The 21,827-nt window shown below is 37.6% G+C and overlaps 1 protein-coding gene across 1 annotated transcript in view; it reads right to left on the bottom strand.

Moving 5' to 3' along the window:
- LOC124596716 (ATP-dependent zinc metalloprotease YME1L-like) overlaps positions 1–21,827 on the bottom strand; it is a 168,381-nt gene that overhangs the window by 120,968 nt on the left and 25,586 nt on the right. Inside the window, exons 4-6 of the mRNA XM_047135891.1 lie at positions 16,071–16,271; positions 8,316–8,343; positions 7,206–7,269 (exon numbers count right to left, since the gene is read on the bottom strand). Of these exons, the coding sequence (XP_046991847.1) occupies positions 7,206–7,269; positions 8,316–8,343; positions 16,071–16,271 (293 nt within the window). The remainder of the gene's footprint in view (positions 1–7,205; positions 7,270–8,315; positions 8,344–16,070; positions 16,272–21,827) is intronic.

Genomic DNA, 21,827 nt, shown 5'->3' with positions numbered 1-21,827 from the left:
TTTTAATTACTATCTTAATTGTATCACTATCATCCAAAGTATTATTTATTCTAAATATGATTTCAAAAGTTAGTCAATTCCTCATTTCTTCATACCGAGAATCCATCTGACCTTACCTATGATTTCTTCTTTTTCTTATTCTTTCTGCTAAGAATTCATGCCAGAGAACTCTTACATCATTATCTATTGTAACAGTAAAAGCTTTAATATTTTTCATTTCAATATTAAGGAAAATATCTTTGGACTGCAGAATCAAACTTCTTACATTTATATGGTCCAAAACATCCCTCCAAACATTCAAGAGACTCAATGTTTCAAACTCAGAGAAATATTTGATCAGCCCATTTAATTCTGCTATCCTATCTTGAGAGAAACTGCATTGACCTTTTTTTTGTATTTTAAGGTTTCTATCACTTCTGGTAACTTTTCTGCTATAGCTTTACTCCTTCAATTCTTGTCCTCCAACTCGTTTCAGACCGACCATGAAGAAATTGACCATCAATGTAATTTAATAATGCTTCCCATGTCTGCGAGCTTGTACTGAAGAAATTGTACTGCTAATCCAGACAACTTAAAGGATGTACCTACAACCTCATTACTTCATGTAGCATGTAATCTTACTAAGTTCAAAGTACGAGCTGAACAAGGAGAAAAAAATTTTGCTGGCACGCCATTTACTTGCCCAGCCATATTATTCCATTATCAAAGTACTGACCACAGCAGTGCCGTAAATCAATTTCATGCTTGTCCAATACATTTATAATAGCATTACTAATTGCATCACTTGTCTTTTTCTGCAAATCAAAATATTCCAGAAACCTCCCATGAATTGCTCATTTATTTTCCTCTTTGTTAAAAAAAAAATCCTTAAATTCAAAATATTCTGTTTGGTCTAGGCATAGCTGGAGTAGCATCTCAAATAAGTGAAAAAACTGAGCTTCCTGCCTTTCTTCTAAGATTTTTCTTTTGTATACACTGAGGTGACCAAAGTTAGGCGATACCTCCTAATACTGTATCAGACCTCCTTTTGCCCAGTGTACTGCAGCAACTTCACATGGCATGGACTCAACAAGTTGTTTGAAAGTCCACTTGCCCAGAATGTTCTTCAAACCAGTCGCAAACAATTTCGGTCCCGTGACATGCCGCATTTTCATCCACAAAAATTTCATCATTGTTTGGGAACATTAAGTCTATGAATGACTGCAAATGGTTTCCACTATTTTCAGTAATGATTGGTTCTGTTGGACCAGAGCAGCCAGTCCATGCCATGTAAACACAGCCCACACCATTACGGAGCCACCACCAGCTTGCACAGTGCCTTTTTGACAACCTGGATCCACTGCTTTGTGAGATCTGTGCCACACTGAAACCTTACCAACTGATATCAGGACTCATCTGGCCAGGTCTTGGGTTTTCACCCATCTACAGTCCAGTTGATGCCGTCATTAACCCAGGAGAGGTGTGCAAACAGTGTCACGCCATTAGCAAAGACACTCGTATCTGTTGTTTGCTGCCATAGATTATTAACACCAAATGTTGCAGCACTATCCTAGTGGATACATTTGTTGTATGTCCCACAATGGTTTCTGCAATTATTTCATGCAGTGTAGCTTGTCTACTAACAACTCTATACAAACACCGCTGCTCTTCGTCATTAAGTCAAGGACGTCGGGCCCTGCATTGTCCATGGTGAGAGGTAATGCCTGAAATTTGGTATTCTCGGCACACTACTGAATTCGATAATGATTTCCACAGTGAAATGTTCCATCTATCTAGCTCCAGCTACCATTCCATATTCACAGTCTTTAATTCTCATCGTGCAGACGTAATGACATTGGAAAGCTTTTCACATGAATTACCTCAGTACAAATGACAGCTCCGCTAATGCACTGACCTTTTTATACCTTGTGTACATGGTACTACCACCATCCAAACATGTGCATATTACTATCACATGACTTCTGTCACTTCACTTCAGTGTATTACCCCCCACACAAAGACTGCTCTCCAAGATAAACAGTACACTATCTTTTCATGTTTCTCTTGACAGCTCTAAGCATAAATTGTATATTCTCTCAAAAATGGCTCATATTAACCAATAACTCAACCCCAAGAAGTTACCAATATCTGGCTCACCTAACAGGTGGCTATTTCTCCTAAAAGGCAAAGATCATGAGGCTAAAAAGACAGTAACATATAAATTTTTTTCTCCACAGCTCACATAAAAAGTCTCTTTCCTTCAGCAATAGTTCCTGGAATGTAAAATGCACATTGATACCCAACAGGCTTTTTTCATAACATCTACATGCTAAAAATTATCTTTATGCAACAATCTACATTCATGATCAGAAGAGTAGAGTATAGCTTTTTCCAAGTTGTTTTTATGTAGTTAATCCTTCATCTAGCTTAGCTAACTTAGATGCACCAGGGTTTTGGGATCATAATAAGCATGGCCAACAGAAGAGCTTTCTCTGGCTGTCACTCCACATTAACTAATTTCTTTTTACTTCAAATTTGTTATTAGAACATTTGGAACACAGGTGATACTTGATAAATATTCTACTTCATTTGTCTACAAACTGTTGAACTTTTCAAAGATCAATATTTGAAATGCCATTCTAACAATTCCATTTGTATCACTGTTATTAAATGTATAGCCCATTCCCAAGATCACTTGGGTTCCAGTCATAGTCACTACGTCCATCAGACTCAAACTTTTGTTCACTTATCTTTCCTGTACAAGGCAGCCAAATTCCTACATCAGATGCATTTAGTTTAGATTTTTGTGCAGAACAGGTTTCTGCTTCTGTTGATGTTGAAGGGTTACTTACATTAAACACTGAGTTACCTTTTGGCAAAAAGTAAAGTAGCTACCTGTTGGTTTTGTATATTTTCTCAAGCTCTTTCACATATTTTTCAATGTGTTTAATTTTTCTGATCACTTCTGTCCACAAGATTTATAGATGTAACCTGACATTATCCTGGAAATAAATAATTAAAATACCAACTAAATGTGTTTACAAGACTAAGGGGAGCTTTAAATAACAGTGAAAGTAGTAGTACTAAACTATTATTTAATTTTTGTAACCTATCTTTAGTAAAGAATATAAAGAGACTTGCCTGGTAGCTTCACACATACCTGTAGTACCCGCACAAGCAAAGAATCCTAACTTCCATGAAAACAACAACTTGTACACTGTCGTCACTCCTAACATTAATTGAGTAAATGTCAATAAGCACAACATCTAAATCTGAGGCACAGTGCATGTAAGACACTCACACACTGACATCAGAGCCAGCAAGAAAAGGGTCGTCAGTATTGTTGCCAATGCTGCTTTAATGAAAATAGCAAAGTCACAATGCCAGAATCTCTAAATTCATCTAAGCCTATTATAAATGGAAAAAATGTTATTCTTGTTTCCAAAGGAGTTTTAGAAAGTTAGTCAATCCATATTTAAATACATTTAATCTCAGAAAAGTTATGATCATTTGCTAAACACAGGGGGTAAAGATTCATTTTTTAATTTGGTGGTAGGGATGTTCAGTCATCACTGCAACTGTTTATCAATATGTGTTGTAAAACTGATTTCAACAGTCAGAAGACTATAGCATGTCCAACTTTACTTGAGTCATACCAGAGGCTAGAATGGGGAATGAATGGGTAACAATATGGTGGCTGCAGGGTGGGAAATGTTGTGCAGGAAACATCTGTAGCAGTGCTGACAACATCTGCAGCTCATACTACATTCTGACCACTTGCTGCGAAGGAAGTGATGCACGGGAAGGCTTCATGAATGTGTATTAAAACTATGTTCATGTTCACAGGTGTTCCCTATTTGTAGCAATGGAAGTGATTTGAAATTAAATTAAGGACACAGCTCAAGGTCAAACAATAAGCAGAGTATCGCATAATAGCTACTGCAGTACCACTCAATGTTACCTTGCATACACTGCAGCAGTTGCAAGCACAGTGGCAAGCATCACAAACTCTTACAAATTCCCTTGACAAATGTCAAGCAGTGCATTGCCTCAACAAAAGTTGGACGAGTCATAAAATCTTTTTGTTGTGTCAATTTATTTTTTGGTATTTTATATTTACCAAACTAACAAAAGAATCACTAGCAATGTTGTCTGTACGTGCTTGCATAATCATCCAGCACAGACAGTTTGACGAAAATTTCAGTCTTCTGAAAAATCACAATTGAAGAGAGGGATTTTTCTGTCACAGCCTCTCCCCCCCCCCCCCAACATTTATCAGGATTGCCCTCCCCCTAATAGGTGGCCCTGCTCAAGTACATACCATGTAAAAAACAAGAGGGAGAAGGGAGGAGAGAAAGAAAGAGGGGGAGAGAGAGAGAGAGAGAGAGAGAGAGAGAGAGAGAGAGAGAGAGAGATGCAGCATTACATATGGCAAGACATCTTGAGGGAGACAATCTCATTGGCTACTGGTGGCAGTGACTGCACAGAATTGTTTGAGACTGGGCCACCTTTAGACATAACTCTCACTAAAGGTGTAACATTCAGTGTAAACCCAATTTTATGTTTCTGGAATTGATTTGTCCCTTGCCAATTACTGAATTTTTTTAACAGTCCCTTCAAATTTTCTGCATTCACAGTGTTATTTCACACACACTTTTGCATTCTTAATTTCTGCATGTCTTTCCATTAACAGCTAATAACAACATTAATCAAGGAAAAATAAAAATATGGTGCAATTAACATAAAATGATGCTGACAACACACTGCTGCTTTCAAGTGATGTTTACAAACTTTATCACACTCAACGTTCTTGAGCTCTAGAGTCCCTAGTTGTAAAGCAGTAGAAGTTGTTCAGAGTCCAAATAATTTGTTGTTGTTTCATATACTGTAACTGTCAACCTGACAATAACTTTGTTGTGTGTCATGCTGCTTGTAGTTCCATTATTCGATGAAGTACTGGATTGAGCAAAATTTCAGTATTAGCCCCAACAGATGAAAAGTTAGCATTCACAAACAATAGTTATGGTAGCATATCTTCCACATAATACACAAATCATTGGAGATGTTGGTGCCATATGTGAAAAACGTATTAACTACTACATGGGAATTGTTGACATACTACTTCTTTTTTTAATTTCCATAACTTTGATTTGCAGGGAGACATTATCAACTTTTGTACCTACGACAACACCCCCATCCCCCTTTCCCTGAATATGTAGTGATTTCTGAGGCAGTGGTTAGGTTGGGACCTAATAGCACAGCTTAAATACGCCAGATTTCAAAGGTGTTGGTTAGGCAGAACATGACTGCACTGCTAAATTTTAATGGTTCTTTTCACTCTGTAATGTGATCAACAGAAATATATTGTCATGTCCTACCACAATCAATTCCAAATACAAAAAGAGAGTCATCAATAAAGTACAGTGCTTAGCAATGATAGTTTGTTTATTTACACCAACTTACAGCCAGAAAAAAAAAAAATTAACTCCTCGCTGGAGAGGGCTGCTATTTATACAAACACCAAATATTCCAGAATATACAGAAATTACAAAGAAAAGAAATACTGAGAACTTATACCCATGCCTCTTTTTTTAATCTTTTTCTTCTTCTTGTTTATCCCAACTTCTTGAGATCTCTTGTGAAGAGACAAGATACAACAAGTTCTGTAGTGGTGTAGGACAATCAATGAAGTTACACAACAGTTAATAATTTAACTTCTGAAACTTCCGATTTATTGGCATTTATGGAAAGTAGAACACTCTCATACTCTCATGTGGTCAGCAAACTTTGTGTAACATTTTGTGTGTGTAATGGGCCTTCCTACATCTTAAATCGTTCTAATTAATTAATTAAGCTGCTTTACAGTGTTGCTAGGTAACATAACTAACAAGGTGATATGTCTCTAAATTAAAACTGGACCTTGATATTTTGAATAAATTTTTGGTTCATTTTTTGTCAAAATCAGCACTTGTCTCAAAATTAATTTCCAACTAAGTGCACTAAGTCTAAATGCATTTGCAACTATTGTACGCGATTTACTGGACAGCTTGATCATGCCACTGATCAAAGAGGATTCCAGCCATGGACCACAGCTGCCAAGGCCACCACCTCTGTATGGTGTGCATCAGTGATGGGCTGGTGGTGCGGTTCCAAGACCATTTGCTTCCTTGTGCCAGTGTGATGTTCGCAGGTCTGCTTCCTCCACCTCCTCCCTCAGTGCTTGTCCTGGCCTCACAGGGTCTCCCCGCTGTGGGTCTGGACCTGCCCTCCTTATGGATGTTGCTGCCTCTTGCCTCTCTGAGGCTCCAGCACGGCGGCACCTGTTGCCAAACCTTCCCGCGATGCTTCGTTGTCACCGGTGATTCCACCACCGGCTGGGCACACATGTTTGAACTTTTCAACAACAGTGTCCCTGGCACTTCCAACCAAACAGCCAGCACCTTCTCTGTCAGCATAATTCAACCACATCAAGGAGCCAGGCATCTGCCAGTGTCCTTGTCACTGGTCCTCTCTTATGGTACCTGATGGGGGAGTGGCCTCTGCATGTGTCCACACTTTTGCCTCTACTCATCAGTTCTGACCCAGAATCTCCTCCTGTCACCACTGTCATTACCTACAGCCTCCACTGTCGAAGCCAAGAATGTTTCAACAGCTGCCTCAATGTTCGCCCAAGGGGGTAGGGGTGCTATACTGTACATACTACTTGGATGTGTGTTGCGGCAACAGGCCACCAGTGCACTATGCTTCAAATATTCCATCAACAACATCTCCACAGGCTGGCCACCACAGGCCACCACATGACTTGTGCACATGGCACAGCAACCATTGTGCTGTCTAGCAGAGCCCTCCTCTTCACAAGCACAGTGCAGCAGGCAATTGCTCTCATATTTTATTGACACTTGTTCTCAGCAAATGCTTGTATCAGTACTCAGATTGTTTCTATGTTTCTATGTTTTGTCTATGTTCTCAGCTATTGTTTGCTCATATGTGGAAGAAGAATAAACATTGGTTCACTGTGGCCGTGCTGTTGTTTGTGTCTTACAATACAATACATTTTTCTTCTTTGCGCCTATTCCGAATGAAGTCAACTTTAATACTGACAGTACATATTGTATGTCATACAACTTGTTTTTGTGTGGAATTACATGAACAAAATTAATAATAATCATTAATTGTATTAAACTAACAGTAATATGTGCTTTCCAGTTTATGCACAGTAAACATACCCCTTTTACATCCTCAAATGTGACCCTTGTCTCTTCAGGGTCCACTTCTCTTTGGCTGCCTAGTCTACCTAGCCAGAAGCCAAATCCTGTGGACAATGAAAACAGTATTGGAAGTTAGCAAAAGTAAAGACAGGACTTTGCATGGTGGAGGTAGCCACAAAGGCCACATGTTGAGTAAGAGAAGCATGCAACATGAGCATGAAGGGCATATGAAATAATTTATTTGACATAATTTATGAGGTGAATTCTACAGATAACAAAGACAGGAATAAGGTGACACAATCAATGAGGTAATATGCTTAGGAAGTAAAGGCATGAATTATATGGCATATTAATGAAGCAAGGTCCTTAGGCAATAAAAGAGTGAGATTTGAGACAAAGGGCAAGAACTGTAAGAGAGAAAGAGAGAAGGGTTAATAGTGAGGACTATGCTATCTCTTAAGAAGGCAATGAAAGGCTTAGAAAATAGTTCTAGGCCTTAAACGGAAAGGCTTCAGTCTCTGAAAGATATCTAAAGAATAACATACAAAGGCAGACAATAAGATGACGTAAAGCCTTCGATGCTACATCATGTCAGGGGCTGGTGGGTCAAAGGGGAAAGTGAACAAAACCATAGGACTGGGGGTCCAGCAGAGAGAAGGTGCAACAGAGATGTCAGTGGGTAGTGAATAGGCAGTTTGTATTATAGGCTGGGGTCACTGGGAGGAATTTAACTAGATGCAAGGCTCTCCTAACCATAGCTTTTTTACAAGGATTTCAATAAGCAGAGAGAACGGTGATAACATTGCTGTCTCTGCCTAAGGACTTCACTATTAATGTGGAGGCACCTCAAAAATGGTTGGTTAACAGGTAGACATCACCTAAAACCAAATAGATAAATAAGCTAGGAAAGTCACTTCAAATCTGAGATTCAGAATCAACTTTGGGAATTAATTGTATCTTCTGAGTTGTTTATTCTGCTCATCATCCCCTGATCATACACATCCATCACTGGAGAATTTACATCAGACAATCAAGTCTCTCTCTCACTCATGTCAACCAACTGAATTGCCTTTATCATGAAGCCCCATCACTCAATCCCTTACAAAACCCATGCTCGGGACTTGACACTGTACATAAAAAGAGTCACTTGTGCTTGCTTGAAAACCACAATCATAATTACAGTGACAAAATAATAAGGAAAATGGAGTTGGCATTGCACAGATAAAACAAATTCATTAGAATTTGGAGCTTAAAGAACAAAATATCATTATCAAAACTACGAAGCGGAAGAACAAGAAAAAGGATGAATATTGTAAAATAGAACATAGAAATGAAATGATATGTGAAAGGGGGGAGGGGGGGGGGGGGACCCACAAAAAAAAAAGGAATAACATTGCCGTGGGCGGAGCTTGTGTAGTACGCACTTCTGCCACTAGACATGTATAGTGCAACTCATTGCCAGTTCAGTGCCACCTGTGTTGCTGATCAGGCTTGCTCTGCTAATCTGCAGGATTGTTTTTGCTAGCACTGTTTTGTTCTTGTTTTGTTTTTATGATGGCAAGTTTAAGTGAACAATGTGTAGCTGTGAAATTTTGTTTTCTACTCAGTAAAAATGCTGCTGAAACAGTTTAACAGTTTTAATGCTGAAAACAGCTTACCAAGATGACACTATGGGAAAAACTCCAGTGTATGAGTGGTTTGCTCAATTTAAAAGTGGCACCATATCGACTGATCACAAACCTCGTTCTGGACATGTTTGCTCAGTTTAAAAGTGCTGACATCGATTGATGACAAACCTCATTCAGGACATCTATCAACTCCCCCAATCGACAAAAATAGTGACTGATGTCAGACAATTCATCAACTGTCAGAGATTAGTGGGTTATCTTGGAGCTCAGTTCAGCGAATTTTAACAGAAGATTTGGGAATGGAAAGGGTTGCTGCCAAGTTTGTTCTGCAACACAGCCATCTCTATAAGACAGTTTTTGGCTAAAAATGCCATGGTTCCGCTGTCCCAAGTATCTTGCTCACCTGACTTGGCTTTGTGCAACTTTTTCTTATTTCCACTCATGAAAAGGGGCATGGAAGGACATCAATTTGGAGGAGCAGTCAGCCGTTTCTAAACATGAGTACAAAAATGTTTGGAACAGTGGAAGCACCAGTGGGACAAATGTTTTAATTTTAACTGAGGATATTTTGAAGGGGATAAGGTTGTTTTGTAAACAATTTGAAAAAATATAAGTTTTAAAAAGTAATTGCAGTTTCTTTCGTGTACTCCTTCATAAGTCACTTCAATTTTGCTTTGCTTATTTCTTCACTTGTAATTAGAACTAAGAAATATTCATTCAATTTCCCTGTCAATCATACTATTCTTTCTCTACCAAGCAATAGACAAAAGATGCTCTTAACAGGATTATTAATCATGTTGTAAATAAGTGGAAATAGTAAAGTAAAGTCATCTGTTGCAACTTGCTAATCAACTATTCCTAGAAGCACAGAGACTATCACAACAATATGGGGAGGGGTGAGCAGGCTGCTTGGATCAGACTTAAGTCATAATAGCTCCAAATATTTGCAATGAGTGTTCTGTGTTCTTTTGTCTTTTGTTATTTGGATGACAATAATCTATTCTATTTCTTCAAATATTGTTTATTTTTCCAATTTGTAAAAAAAATATATTAGTACTTCTTCTGCTGCATGTCATTTACAGTTAGTTTCTATGGAAAAATTACTCAAAAGAATGATATTTTACCATATGAATTAATGTACACTAGCAATGTTTATATTAGTATAATTTACTCTCCACAGCAAATCAAGTAGATCTGCAAGATGTGTTCAAAAAGTAACAGGAATTTTATGCTTTTGCATGTTTTGTTAGTCTGATTTGCAGGTAAATACATCTGAAAAGTATCTGTACAGTATTAACCATACCACACATTTGGCCTGTTGTCAGTTGTCAAAAAAGTTACATATATTTTGGTACCATCAGTGGTTATTTAATTTGTACGAGGGCTATCCACAAAGTACATTACGTTTTGGAATTAAAAATAAATAAAGTATTGGAATTTTTTTTTTTTATTATATACAGATGAAAGCCATACTTAAATACTACTTTACTACATAGTTGCCATTTAAATTAAGGCACTTATCGTAGCGATGGACGAGCTTGGAAATTCCTTCGTCGTAAAATTCGGCCGCCTGCACCTTCAACCACGTGGTTACCTCTTCTTTTGGGACAGAAAAGGTGTGATTTTTGTGGATTTCCTGGAAAGAGGCACTACAATAAACTCTCAAAGGTATTGCCAAACTCTGCACAACCTCATAAGAGCAATACAAAACAAGCGCAGGGGAAAGTTGGGCTCAAAGATCTTGCTGATTCATGACAATGCCCGGGCCCACACGGCAAATGCCACTCGTGAAGTTCTCGAATCTTTTAAGTGGGAGTTGTTTTCTCATCCACCGTACAGTCCCGACCTGGCACCGAGCGACTTCCACTTATCCCCAGCAATGAAGAAGTGGTTGGCTATGCGGCGTTTTGATGACGATGCACAGCTTCAAAAAGAGGTAACCATGTGGTTGAAGGCACAGGCGGCCGAATTTTACGACAAAGGAATTTCCAAGCTCATCCATCGCTACGATAAGTGCCTTAATTTAAATGGCAACTATGTAGAAAAGTAGTATTTAAGTGTGGCTTTCATCTGTATATAATTAAAAAAATTTCCAATACTTTATTTATTTTTAATTCCAAAACATAATGTACTTTGTGGATAGCCCTCGTATCAAAATGGATTGGAGACTTTGTATTAAATGTTACTACAAGAAAAGAATTAAGTGTAGTAAAGTTTTGGAGTTGTTACATATTACTTATGATGAGTCTGCCATGAGTAAAACAAGGGCTTACAAGTAGAATAAACATTTCAAAGATGATGATAACGAGCACCCAAGATGCCCCAGCACACATCAGCCAATGAAATTGTGGAATACTGTATTTATTTGAGTATAAAATTACCCTGATATGACCCCCTCCCTCTTTTTTTAAGGGGCTCCTTGAGAAAAAATAATTTTTTACGTATTCTGACTTATCAGATTTACAAACTGTTTTATTGACATTAAGTATCTGCCTAAAACATTAACAATGTCCAGTATACCTGTTTTAAACTTAGGCCATTTATTGATTGTCTACATACTGATAATACAAGAAGAAATAAAACAAAAAATAATTTTTATTTTCACTACCTTTTATGCTTACTAAGCCTGTTATTTGTGGTGTCACTATTTTTAATCATCTTCATCATCATCATCATTTTAATAGCACAGATGTGAAATTTATATCTTCACTGTCACAAATATTTTGCTGTTGTTTCCATTTACCTTGCAATACCTGAAATTGTGATCACTGTGAAACCTGAGAATGCAGCTGTTTTTTGCTGAATACTTATAGGATTTCACTTTTATACTGACATGAGTATGTTACAATGTTTCTTGCTTCCAAACATATTGTCTGTCTGCCACTCCTTCACTGGCTGCACAGAATCAGTAGCTGACACACCCTGTTTCATTCCCATTATACCTTATGGTGAGCATTGACAACATCGTTGCAGTAAGTAGTCCACAGGCTGCTGTCTTGACTTCCACCGTCTCCTGCAGAAATTTATATCACTGTTATGTATTTGCTCAATTTTAAAGTCAGTTCAAATGGATTCAGGCAAACTGTAGTTTAAATGTGGTAGATGTTCATGAAAAGCCAAAGTATGTGGTATAGGTTCCCATGGTTGGCAGCACAGTGTAATTTGCTGCCTGCTCACTGCTTCTTTCCCCGCACTCATCCTAGTTCTCAGCCATGCCAGTATCACTGTTCGCTCTCCAAACCTTCCATAATGCTGTGCTTGAGCAACTAGGGTACATGCAATAACACCAACTAAAACATAAATAAAAGATTGCAGTCATGTTTCAGTGAAATTCTCAAACTTTCACTCGTCCCGCAATATAGTGATGTCTGTTGGTACTATCCCCACAATGGGTCTTCCCGCTGTAATTTATTATCATCGAAACAATAACAGTCAGTTTAAAGTTTAACACAATTTATGTCATTATTAACACATTTAATTTTGGATTAATTTTCTTTCTTGTTTCATCTGAATGTTACCATCTTGTTCAAAAGTTCATTAAAAGGTAGTAACTTTTTTAGCTGGTATTCTAATATGTGAACAGTGATCAGAGTTTTCATTTGTGACCCACTTGGTAAATAATTACAATATCTCATAATCAAATGAAATATTGAGTTGGGTACAGAATTAAGTAATGTTTTCTGAAGGGCATCATGTTTGCCTTTCAGAGTTAACTGTATTTAGAAAGCACCACAAATGTTTTTATACGGTATCCATATATGTGTGAGAACTTTTATTGCAAACCTGTTCAAATACAACAAGTGTGTGTAAGATGGCAGCGTAAAATTCTATGTCCTCCTGAGTTTCACAAAATTGTCAAATTTTAAGCAGAATACTAAACTGTTGTGGTGGTTAGTTCTCCCTTGCACTAGTGCTTCTCTTCTACTAGTGATGCACAAGTCAAATTTCAGGTGGTTGTTCAAGCAAGGCCAATACTGTATTGAGTGCTTTGGCATATCAGGAAATCTTGAGCCTGTTTGAACATGTCATTTGGCCTTCTTACCCTTCCAAATTCTAAAAAATAAATCTGCACATGATCTCAATAGCTCAAGCTTCATATTTAAATGTAAGATGACTTCCATATCAATCTATTAAACAATGTAAAAATGTTGATGCCAGTAGCAACTGTTTAACACCTGAATATGAGATCAACCTGTAGTTTTTGAATGACAAATATCGGAAAAAACATAGCCTTATAATAGAAAAAAATAAAAAAATAAAAAGGGTTATGGTTTTATGCACCAGCATAGAACTTCCCAGCCCTTTAGGAAACAAAACTCATCAAAAAGTAACAAATTTTGGAAAAATCTTTGATGTGCAACAACATTTATACTGCGTATTTTTGCATTATGAAATTATAAAGATGAATTCCACCAAATGTAGCACAGTAGTTTCTAATGCACTGAAATTGAGATTGCAATGGGCTTTTGTCCATCAATCACAGCTCATCTTTCCAGCCAATGGCAGCAGATATTCAGAGCATAGGGCACATGATGCAGTTCAGCCAATAGCAACAGCCAATAGCAACATAATTGTCAAGTAGTGCAAATACATAAATAGGAAAAGTTAATTGTTTAAATTAATGTATACACAGCATCACTACAAGGAAAGCTAAGTTTTTACATATAATATTAGTTGTCAAAAGCATCCCCCTCCTTCCCGGGGGTGTTGTTAAGTAAGATCCTAAGAACACAGCCTGCTGTGAACTGAACATTTTGTGGGTTACCTGCTGAATACATGTTCCATCAGGCACTTCGAATTTTCCACAGAAAAGCCCATTATATGTGCAATTGTTCCAGAACTCATCTTACAATTTTTTTGAAGGATAATTACACTTTCTGGCATCATTATTGCATATTGTATAATCTTAGAAAGAACTAAAATAAATATGAAAATTAACCTTAAAACTTGGTCTCTTTTAGTTGTGTGTTGCCCTTTAAGATGCAGGGTGACAATCATTGCACTGTACAGAGAAATAAAAAGAAAAAAATGTAAATAAGTTACAAACTGCACTGTGTACACAATTTATTCAACATGGAAACATCATTACAGATATTCGGATTTAGGTTATGACATGTTTGATATGCCTGCCATCACTGGCAGTGATGTGGCACAGACGGATAATGAAATTCTGCATGATCTCCTGAAGTGCCGGAACATCAATGACCTCCTGAATGGCTGTTTTCAGCTCAGCAATGGTTTTGGGGTTATTTCTGTACACCTTATCCCTATTATAGCCCCATAAAAAGGAGTTGCATGTGTTCAGATCCACAGAATATGGCGGCCAATCGAGGCCCATACCAGTGGAGTCTGGGTACCCCAGGGCCACAATGTGGTCCTCAGAAGTGCTCCTACAGGACATCAAACACTCCTCCTGCTTTGATGGGGTTGAACTTGGTCTTGCTTGAACCACATCTTGTCAAAATCTGGGTCACTTTGGATAATGAGGATGAAATTGCATTCTAAAATCTTCACATACCATTCAGGAGTCACTGTGCCATCAAGGAATATTGCACCATTATGTCATGGCTGGACACTGAACACCACACAGTCACCTGTTGAGGGTGAAGAGACTTCTTGATCACAAAAACAGGATTCCAAAAAGTGCCAATTTTGCTTATTGATGAACCCATCCACATGAAAGTGGGCTTCATCACTAAACCAAACCTACAGTGCATACTAATTCCCATTATGCCCAGCAGTCAATCATGCAGTTCGAATGTTCTAACAACAACTGTTCAGAAGTTACGGCGATTTTATTTCATATAGCTCAATAACTGTCATCGTGTATATAAAACACAAATGTGCCAGTAAAATATTAAATATTGAAATAAATGGTGGGTCTTCTGGGCCTGAAATTTTTCTTAGTGGCCGGTCCCCAGTGTTAAGTTTTGAATGAGAGTCTAATGCTCTGTAATTTACAAAATTCATTGCAGATTCTGACATGTAACATAATTCATCTTGCAAAAAAAGAAATTTACTTTGAAAGTAATGCTTCTCCAACCATGATTCACAATATTTCCCTGCGACCTGTTAAAAATGTAAATAGTTGTAATCTCACGTTCATTGAAATGAGGTCCACAAGAAAGGCACATTCAAAGTAGTTTGTTGTTACAAAGTATTGCATAGCCTTTGACACATTTTGCTGTCAGCAGATACTTGTACATGCACTGTGTTTTGTTGTTGTAAATGACACATTTCCTTTGCAACTACAGTTTTATTTGCAATGTAGGAAAAGAGAGATTGCTACTTACCATAAAGAAGACACATCAAGCTGCAGACAAGCACAATTAAAAGACACTTGTGCCTGTCTGCAACTTGACATCTCTTCTTTATGATAAGTAGCAATCTGTCTTTTCCCATATTGTTGACATTTCTACCTGGAGTTTACATTGTTTGATTTAAAGTTTTCCTTTGCTTCTCTCATTTATGTTTTATTACTGCAGTATTATTCTGTAGATGTGGGCTGAAGTAAAATTCTTTGTTGGAGTTATATGTTCTTACCAGTCAAAATTACAACAATTTAACTGAACACTAAAATAACGAAAAATTCCCGGAAGTCTAAAAATTCCCAGGTTTTTCTGGATTTCTCCCATGTGAAAAAATTCCTGGGTTTTTCCTGGATTTCCCAGTTGTCACAGGGCGTATACACCCTGTTCATGGCTTTTGCAACACAATAATGCACATTCTTACAGTTCATTGCCTGTTCATGAATTTCTGGCAAAAAACGATATTGTAACAAAGCCCCAGCCTCTACACTCACCAGACATGGGCCCATGTGGTTTTTTTGTTTGCAGGAATAAACAAAATCTTAGAAGATGTCATTTTACAAGCATAGCAAAAATTCAAACAGCATCGCTAAGAGGGCTACAAGCTATCCCTAGGATTGTGTTCCAAAATTATTTTTGGGACTAGAAAAAACACTAGCATAAGTATGTACTATTTAAATGGGGAATAGTTTGAATGGGATGGCACTGATGTAGAAAAATAAGAAAATTCTTTCCAAAAAACTAAAATTCCTTGTTATTTTTTGAACAGATCTAGAACATCTGCATTTGCACTATGCAAACTGCTATGAAATGCTGCAGGGAGTACTACACATTTTAGGATTAATAGTGCTGGAAATTGTAATGGACAAAAATTAAATTACACAATGAATGGTGTAATGGACAAAAATTAAATTACACAATGAATGTATTACTTAAGTACAGCTTACCCATTAACAAAATAAATATTGCAAAACAAGCTATCACCATTACTAACACAATGATATTTAATAACTTCTCTATTACTTCCAGCAATTTCATAAATGGGCCTGGAGAACTCTCTCCATTTTCACCAAGGTAGCCCTGTGCAAAATCCACTTTCTTTCTTTGTTGTTCTTTTTCTGGAGGTAAGGAGTCAGATGTTGTCAGACCTACAAAAACACAGAACATTCTCTGAAAACACACACTTTATTTCAGTTATAAAATAGCATTCAAATGACATACACAGCAACTCTGTGTTCCAAATGGACATTATAAATGGCAATTATTTGCAATATATTACTGAACAGCAGCACAATCATAGTCATCTAGTGCATCATCTTGTTATTTACATCAGATCAATGGCCAATAAAACATTGTACCTACTAGATAAACACACATACAACAAAGTAATCTATGTATTGTTTTTCTGATTAAGTAACTTTTACATTCTGTACTACAATAGAACAACAAAACTGGCAACTAGAGGGACAGAGGGACAAGTATGGGAGGTATCCCTCCACCTATTCTGCATGTCCCTCCCCCTCTCCCTCCCCCAACCCCTAACAATCGTCAGAAATTTGTAGCCATCAGACCAATGACCACACACACCTAGCTGAGCCCAGCAATCTTTATGACCAAGAAAGCTGTCTGGTACAGGTATGAGATAGGCATGTATAATGTACAACAATGTGCCCCCATAAAAATGACATGTTTACCGAAATCAGCTGCCAGCACCTGCAATACAGGTTTTACAGACATCAGTAAATTTTTCCTTTTGAACAGTTCATTGTGGTTGTACAACCAAATATCAAGAAAATATTTGAATATGCCACAGCAAAACAGCATCCATAGCTCCATTCAAGAGCTATCTCATGTTTATTGTATTTGCATGTGAAAAGTAATGATTATTGTTGTAAAATACACTACTAGTGCTCATCTGTTTAATTTTTAAAGCTACTGTAATTTTGATTACATGAACATTTAAGCATTAGTTAGTTCTGTATGTTAGCTTTAAAGTAAATTGGCATGTGCCAGCATAGGCAGTGCACACTTGTTCTGTCACATATTGAAAAATTGTCCCACCTCCGCGATTTACTGTGGGCCACAGAATCTCACAGTGCAAGACAATGGTCATAACATCACTTGACAAGGGAAACTCAGAGAGAGTATACAGGCTGAGAAAGACAGGATTGATATGTACTGCAAACTTGGTTAAAGTCGTATGCTGTGACAAGCAATATACATACAGGAGGCGAAATACATGCACGATAAAGAAGCAGCACATGAATTTATTTTGTAGAGACTAGTGTTTGAGATTTCCCGCAGGCATGGACTTGGCATCTTCTAGAAAGGGTCCAGTCAAACAGTTAATACAGATAAGTAATAGTAACCACAAAAACTTGTACATACTCCTTCTCCATATGATGCCTGAACTATGGTAGGCACATTACATTCCATTGTAGCAACTGTGACAGGACATTTGGACATGTTAGTGCCAGCAAATAAGAAGATTTATTTGAGAAAAGGAAATGAGTTTGATTTAAAATACAAATAAAGAATATAAGTTTTGTCAGAAAATTAAGTCATTCTCTCTCACAATGGAGCCAACAACTTGGATTTGCAGCCATAAATATACTGTTATCTGCACTGCAAATGAACAAATACTACAAAAAGCAAATGTGTAGAAGGGTAACTGCTGAATACCTTGACAGCAACTTCATTAAAGGAGCAAATAAGTTCACAACTGGGAAGAAGAACATTCAAGACATCTGTTAGCTGCTACTGTCTCCTCAGCACAGCATCAACACATCTGCTTTTGGCTTCTCGCCGGTGGCTCGAGACAACAAATGCTCTTCTCAAAATTCAGTGAGCTGTATCGGAAACTTTTTTTTCTGTGGTAGTTGTGGTGTGTGTCTGCTAGTGGAATCACAATAGTTTTGAGTGACCAAAGTTTTCTTTTGTTGGGTACACCGAGTCTTTGTAGTGTTGTGCACCAAATTAAATCTGGTGATACTGATTTTGTTAGTGCATGCTCATAATTACCAGGGCCATGCCAACAAACATCCCTGGACTTGAGTGAGAGTATAGCTGATTTAAAGCCCACTTATTAACTGTAAAACCTTTTTGTATTACTAACTTAAGAACTGAATTATCTGTTAGCATCAGAGAGATGGAAACAAGTTTAGAGACACATATAACAGAGTTTCAACAAGAGAGAAAAGAAGTCACTGCTAAAATTGCAGAGTTGCAAACTGCAATAAAGACATAGCTCGGAGCTACATGACACAATACATAAACAGTGTGATCTAGTAAGAAAGGAGGCCAATGGAAAATTTTGTGAGTTACATAATGATGTCAAGAAAATGCAAGAATTTACAGAAGAGCAATTCGAAACAGGGAAGCAACAAATCTCAGACACACAGTCAAGGTTGACTACATTAAAACATAACAAAGAATCAGATTTAATGGTTATGCCTGGTTACACCTTTGCTAGTTTGCAATACTGAGTAACTGACATAACAGATCAGAAGATAGAGTCCACAGGATATGGGGCCGATGGGCAGTGACCAATTTCATCCAAAGTACTGTGCAAGTTCATTCATTTGTTCAGAAGGGGAAGCTGACAGTGTTTTCCCCATTTCAGCTGGTCAGCAATGACAGAATCAAGGCACACATCCTGCAATCTTTCTCAAATTATTTTACAGAAACTAATTGGCAAAATAATTCATTTTTACATTACTTGTGGCTTTATATGTCAGCTTTATGATGGTGTGCCCATCATTTTGTTGATGGCCCTAGTTATTGTGATACCTGCATAGAAGTAAGACACTGCATGAAATTCAAAAAAGTTTGGAATGAAAAATAGATGTCACTATGACTTTGAGTTTGGTGCATATCACTTAATATGTTGCTGCATGTAAAATTTAGCTGATGTATTGATCTTTTTCTTTAAAGATGGGTGCAGGTCAATCTGTCAACAACCTCGAGAAAATTGATCTGATGTGCCACACCCATTTGCAATCGGGCACCAGCAATAGAGTCAGAATGAAATATCCACAACATTCTTCATATTTCATGAACAGTTTGAGATGCTAAAATGCGATTTCGGCAAATGATAGTGGACAAGGAGGGCAGTAGTTTGCCATAAGGTTATTACACAAAACTTCATTTTCTACCTTGTTATTCCACTAACTACAGATTGTTTTGATAAAAGAATGTAATTTTTAAAGGCCACTGAGGAGCGTAGGGAACTATGCGGGAGACCTGCACCGCCGACTAGGCAAGGTCGTAGCAGAGGTGGCTTGCCACTGCCTTCCTCCGACTGCAATGGGGATGAATGATGATGATGAAGACAACACAACAACACTCAGTCATCTCGAGGCAGGGAAAATCCCTGACCCCACCGGGAATCGAAAGGGCCATTGATAGCTAGTGAAATGAGATATGCTATGGGTTTTGAAACAACATAATTGAAGACATATTTCTGTGCTGAGGATGTGCTTTTCATAAGCTGCTGACTTCATTTTTCCTTAGTTCCTCACTTAATAAACTTAATAAACCACTGTTTCAGAATTCTCTGGCAACTGCATCTGTGCAACATATTAGTGACACTGTGTAAACTCTGTTGCGTTTTGGTAAAAGAAGCAAATTTTAAAATGGCAACAAGAGAAATGTGTAGGTTTTACTCAAAATTTGCCACTCGGTACACCTCTATGAAAGTTATAAAGGTTTAAAAAGCCAGACAAAAATAAATCTCTGCTTTTGTTGCATTTTCAGCATACTTCTTCTTAGATACTAACAAAAGTAGAGGTGACAGATCTTTTTAAAGAGTCACCATGCAAGTTTGGGCATGGAGGGGTTTCACTTAATATTTACAAAAAATGTGAGCTTAGTCTTCAGTTTGGAATGGCATTTCCCCTCCAGTGCTCAGCATTTCCCCTACAATGCCTGCTCGCAACCCCACCATCACTGTTCTTCCTGCACGTGCCCTACCAAAAGCACACATTCTGGTCACATTATTCTGCATGGACTCTATAAAAGAAAATCAAAATGACTGTAAGTATATCACAGTACACAGCAATCACAGATAGGTGTGGGGAGGAACTCCAGAAAATCTGGGACAAGCTCATGAAAACTGAAGGAGAGGTAAGTAAAAGGCAACAAACGAGCAGTAGTGGGCTGTCAGGAGACCTAATTGTGAAATTGCAACTGGTTTTTCCAAGCAATTTCCAAATACAAACTGGGGGGGGGGGGGGGGGGGGGGAGTTCACCATACACACTTTAGGGTATTTTCCAGGACATTGGCTAAATGTTGGCACCATTCTATTGCTGTACACATGCATTTTATTTACTACTAAATGGAGAACTGTTAAACAGCATGGTAGGAAGTAAAGACTTGAAATTTGCCTAGTGCCGAAGCTCCGGTAGTGGATATTTATATCATGTAGAGTACACCAGAGATTGTTAAAGAGGTGGAGTGTTGCATGTTGCCAATCACAGGGCTCAAGAGATTTTCAGTTATGTTAAAGGTTGAATAACATACATTCCATGTCCAAAGGCATTATTTTGATATATCTCTCTAAAGGTCAAGAGAAGGAACTCTATAATATATATACGGTAGAGAGATACATAATTTAACATTAACTTCCTGGAAAAAACTACTGCTAGGGAAAACTAAACTAATGGTTCAACTGATGATAAAACAGTATGGTTTTTCTTTGACATATTCTACACATAAAAGTACAGTAGATACTGCTATTACATCATGAAACAAGTAAAATACACGTAAGGTGAAGTATGTAAAAATAATGAAATAATCCTTCAAGCCATTATGAACCCATTTCGAACCTACTCTATGAACAAGTATCACTAAGAAAGTATGAGATATTAAAGTTTAAATATTAACAATGCACAATCTAAATCCTACCACTATATTCCAGGTGCATTTTTAAATTGGGAAGCAAATATACATTTTTGGCTATGCATTCATAGGGAGATGGAAAAACGTGAATGTTACTGATGTCACACAAAATGGGAGAATGGGTAGGCAGGCCCAAAATACCCATGTACCATAGCTAATGATGTGATAGTAACATTTAGGCTATACCCTAAAGAAGATGGCGTATGGATATCTGAGCTTATAGTGTCGCAACACTTAGAGGTCCTCTCTTGAGCAGCTGTAATGGATTTGCACTTTCAAGATGTAGAAGTGAGTTCCAGATGCCAAAAGGAGTAGGGCCTAGGTTACATAAAACTTAATGTACATGGACACTTCATATGCCATAGGATACTGTATCATGTAAGAGAAAGCAGGCATGGACCAAAAGGATGACAAACACCATAGGGGGAGTGAGGGAAAGAATCTCAACAGAGAATTATAAATATATAGGGACTGTCTTTCTGCAATAAATGATATATTTGATAGTGTTTGTATGGGTAGTACACTCCTGATAATTTTTGTGGCTTGCTCCAAGCTAGCAAAGAAAAGAGCTCATTTGTATCCTGTAAACCTAAAAAGAATTAAGAAGGAAACACAGGTCTGAGATTTGTAATACAATTGTGGAATAAAGAGCATAAGTGAACTGTTTGCTGTAATAGTAACAGAAGGTTGCAAATACCCTTCAGCATCTGACTCCTCTGAGCTGAGAATAAGGGGATAACAAATTTGATGATATGTACTTCAGGTTACGTTGCAGAGCACATCCCAAGAATCATCCAGGTACAAA

The sequence above is a fragment of the Schistocerca americana genome, chromosome 1 (genome assembly GCF_021461395.2).
Source record: "Schistocerca americana isolate TAMUIC-IGC-003095 chromosome 1, iqSchAmer2.1, whole genome shotgun sequence".
Lineage (NCBI taxonomy): Eukaryota > Metazoa > Arthropoda > Insecta > Orthoptera > Acrididae > Schistocerca > Schistocerca americana.
Note: the sequence above shows the minus strand (reverse complement) of the source record. Positions and strands in the feature narration are given on the sequence as shown.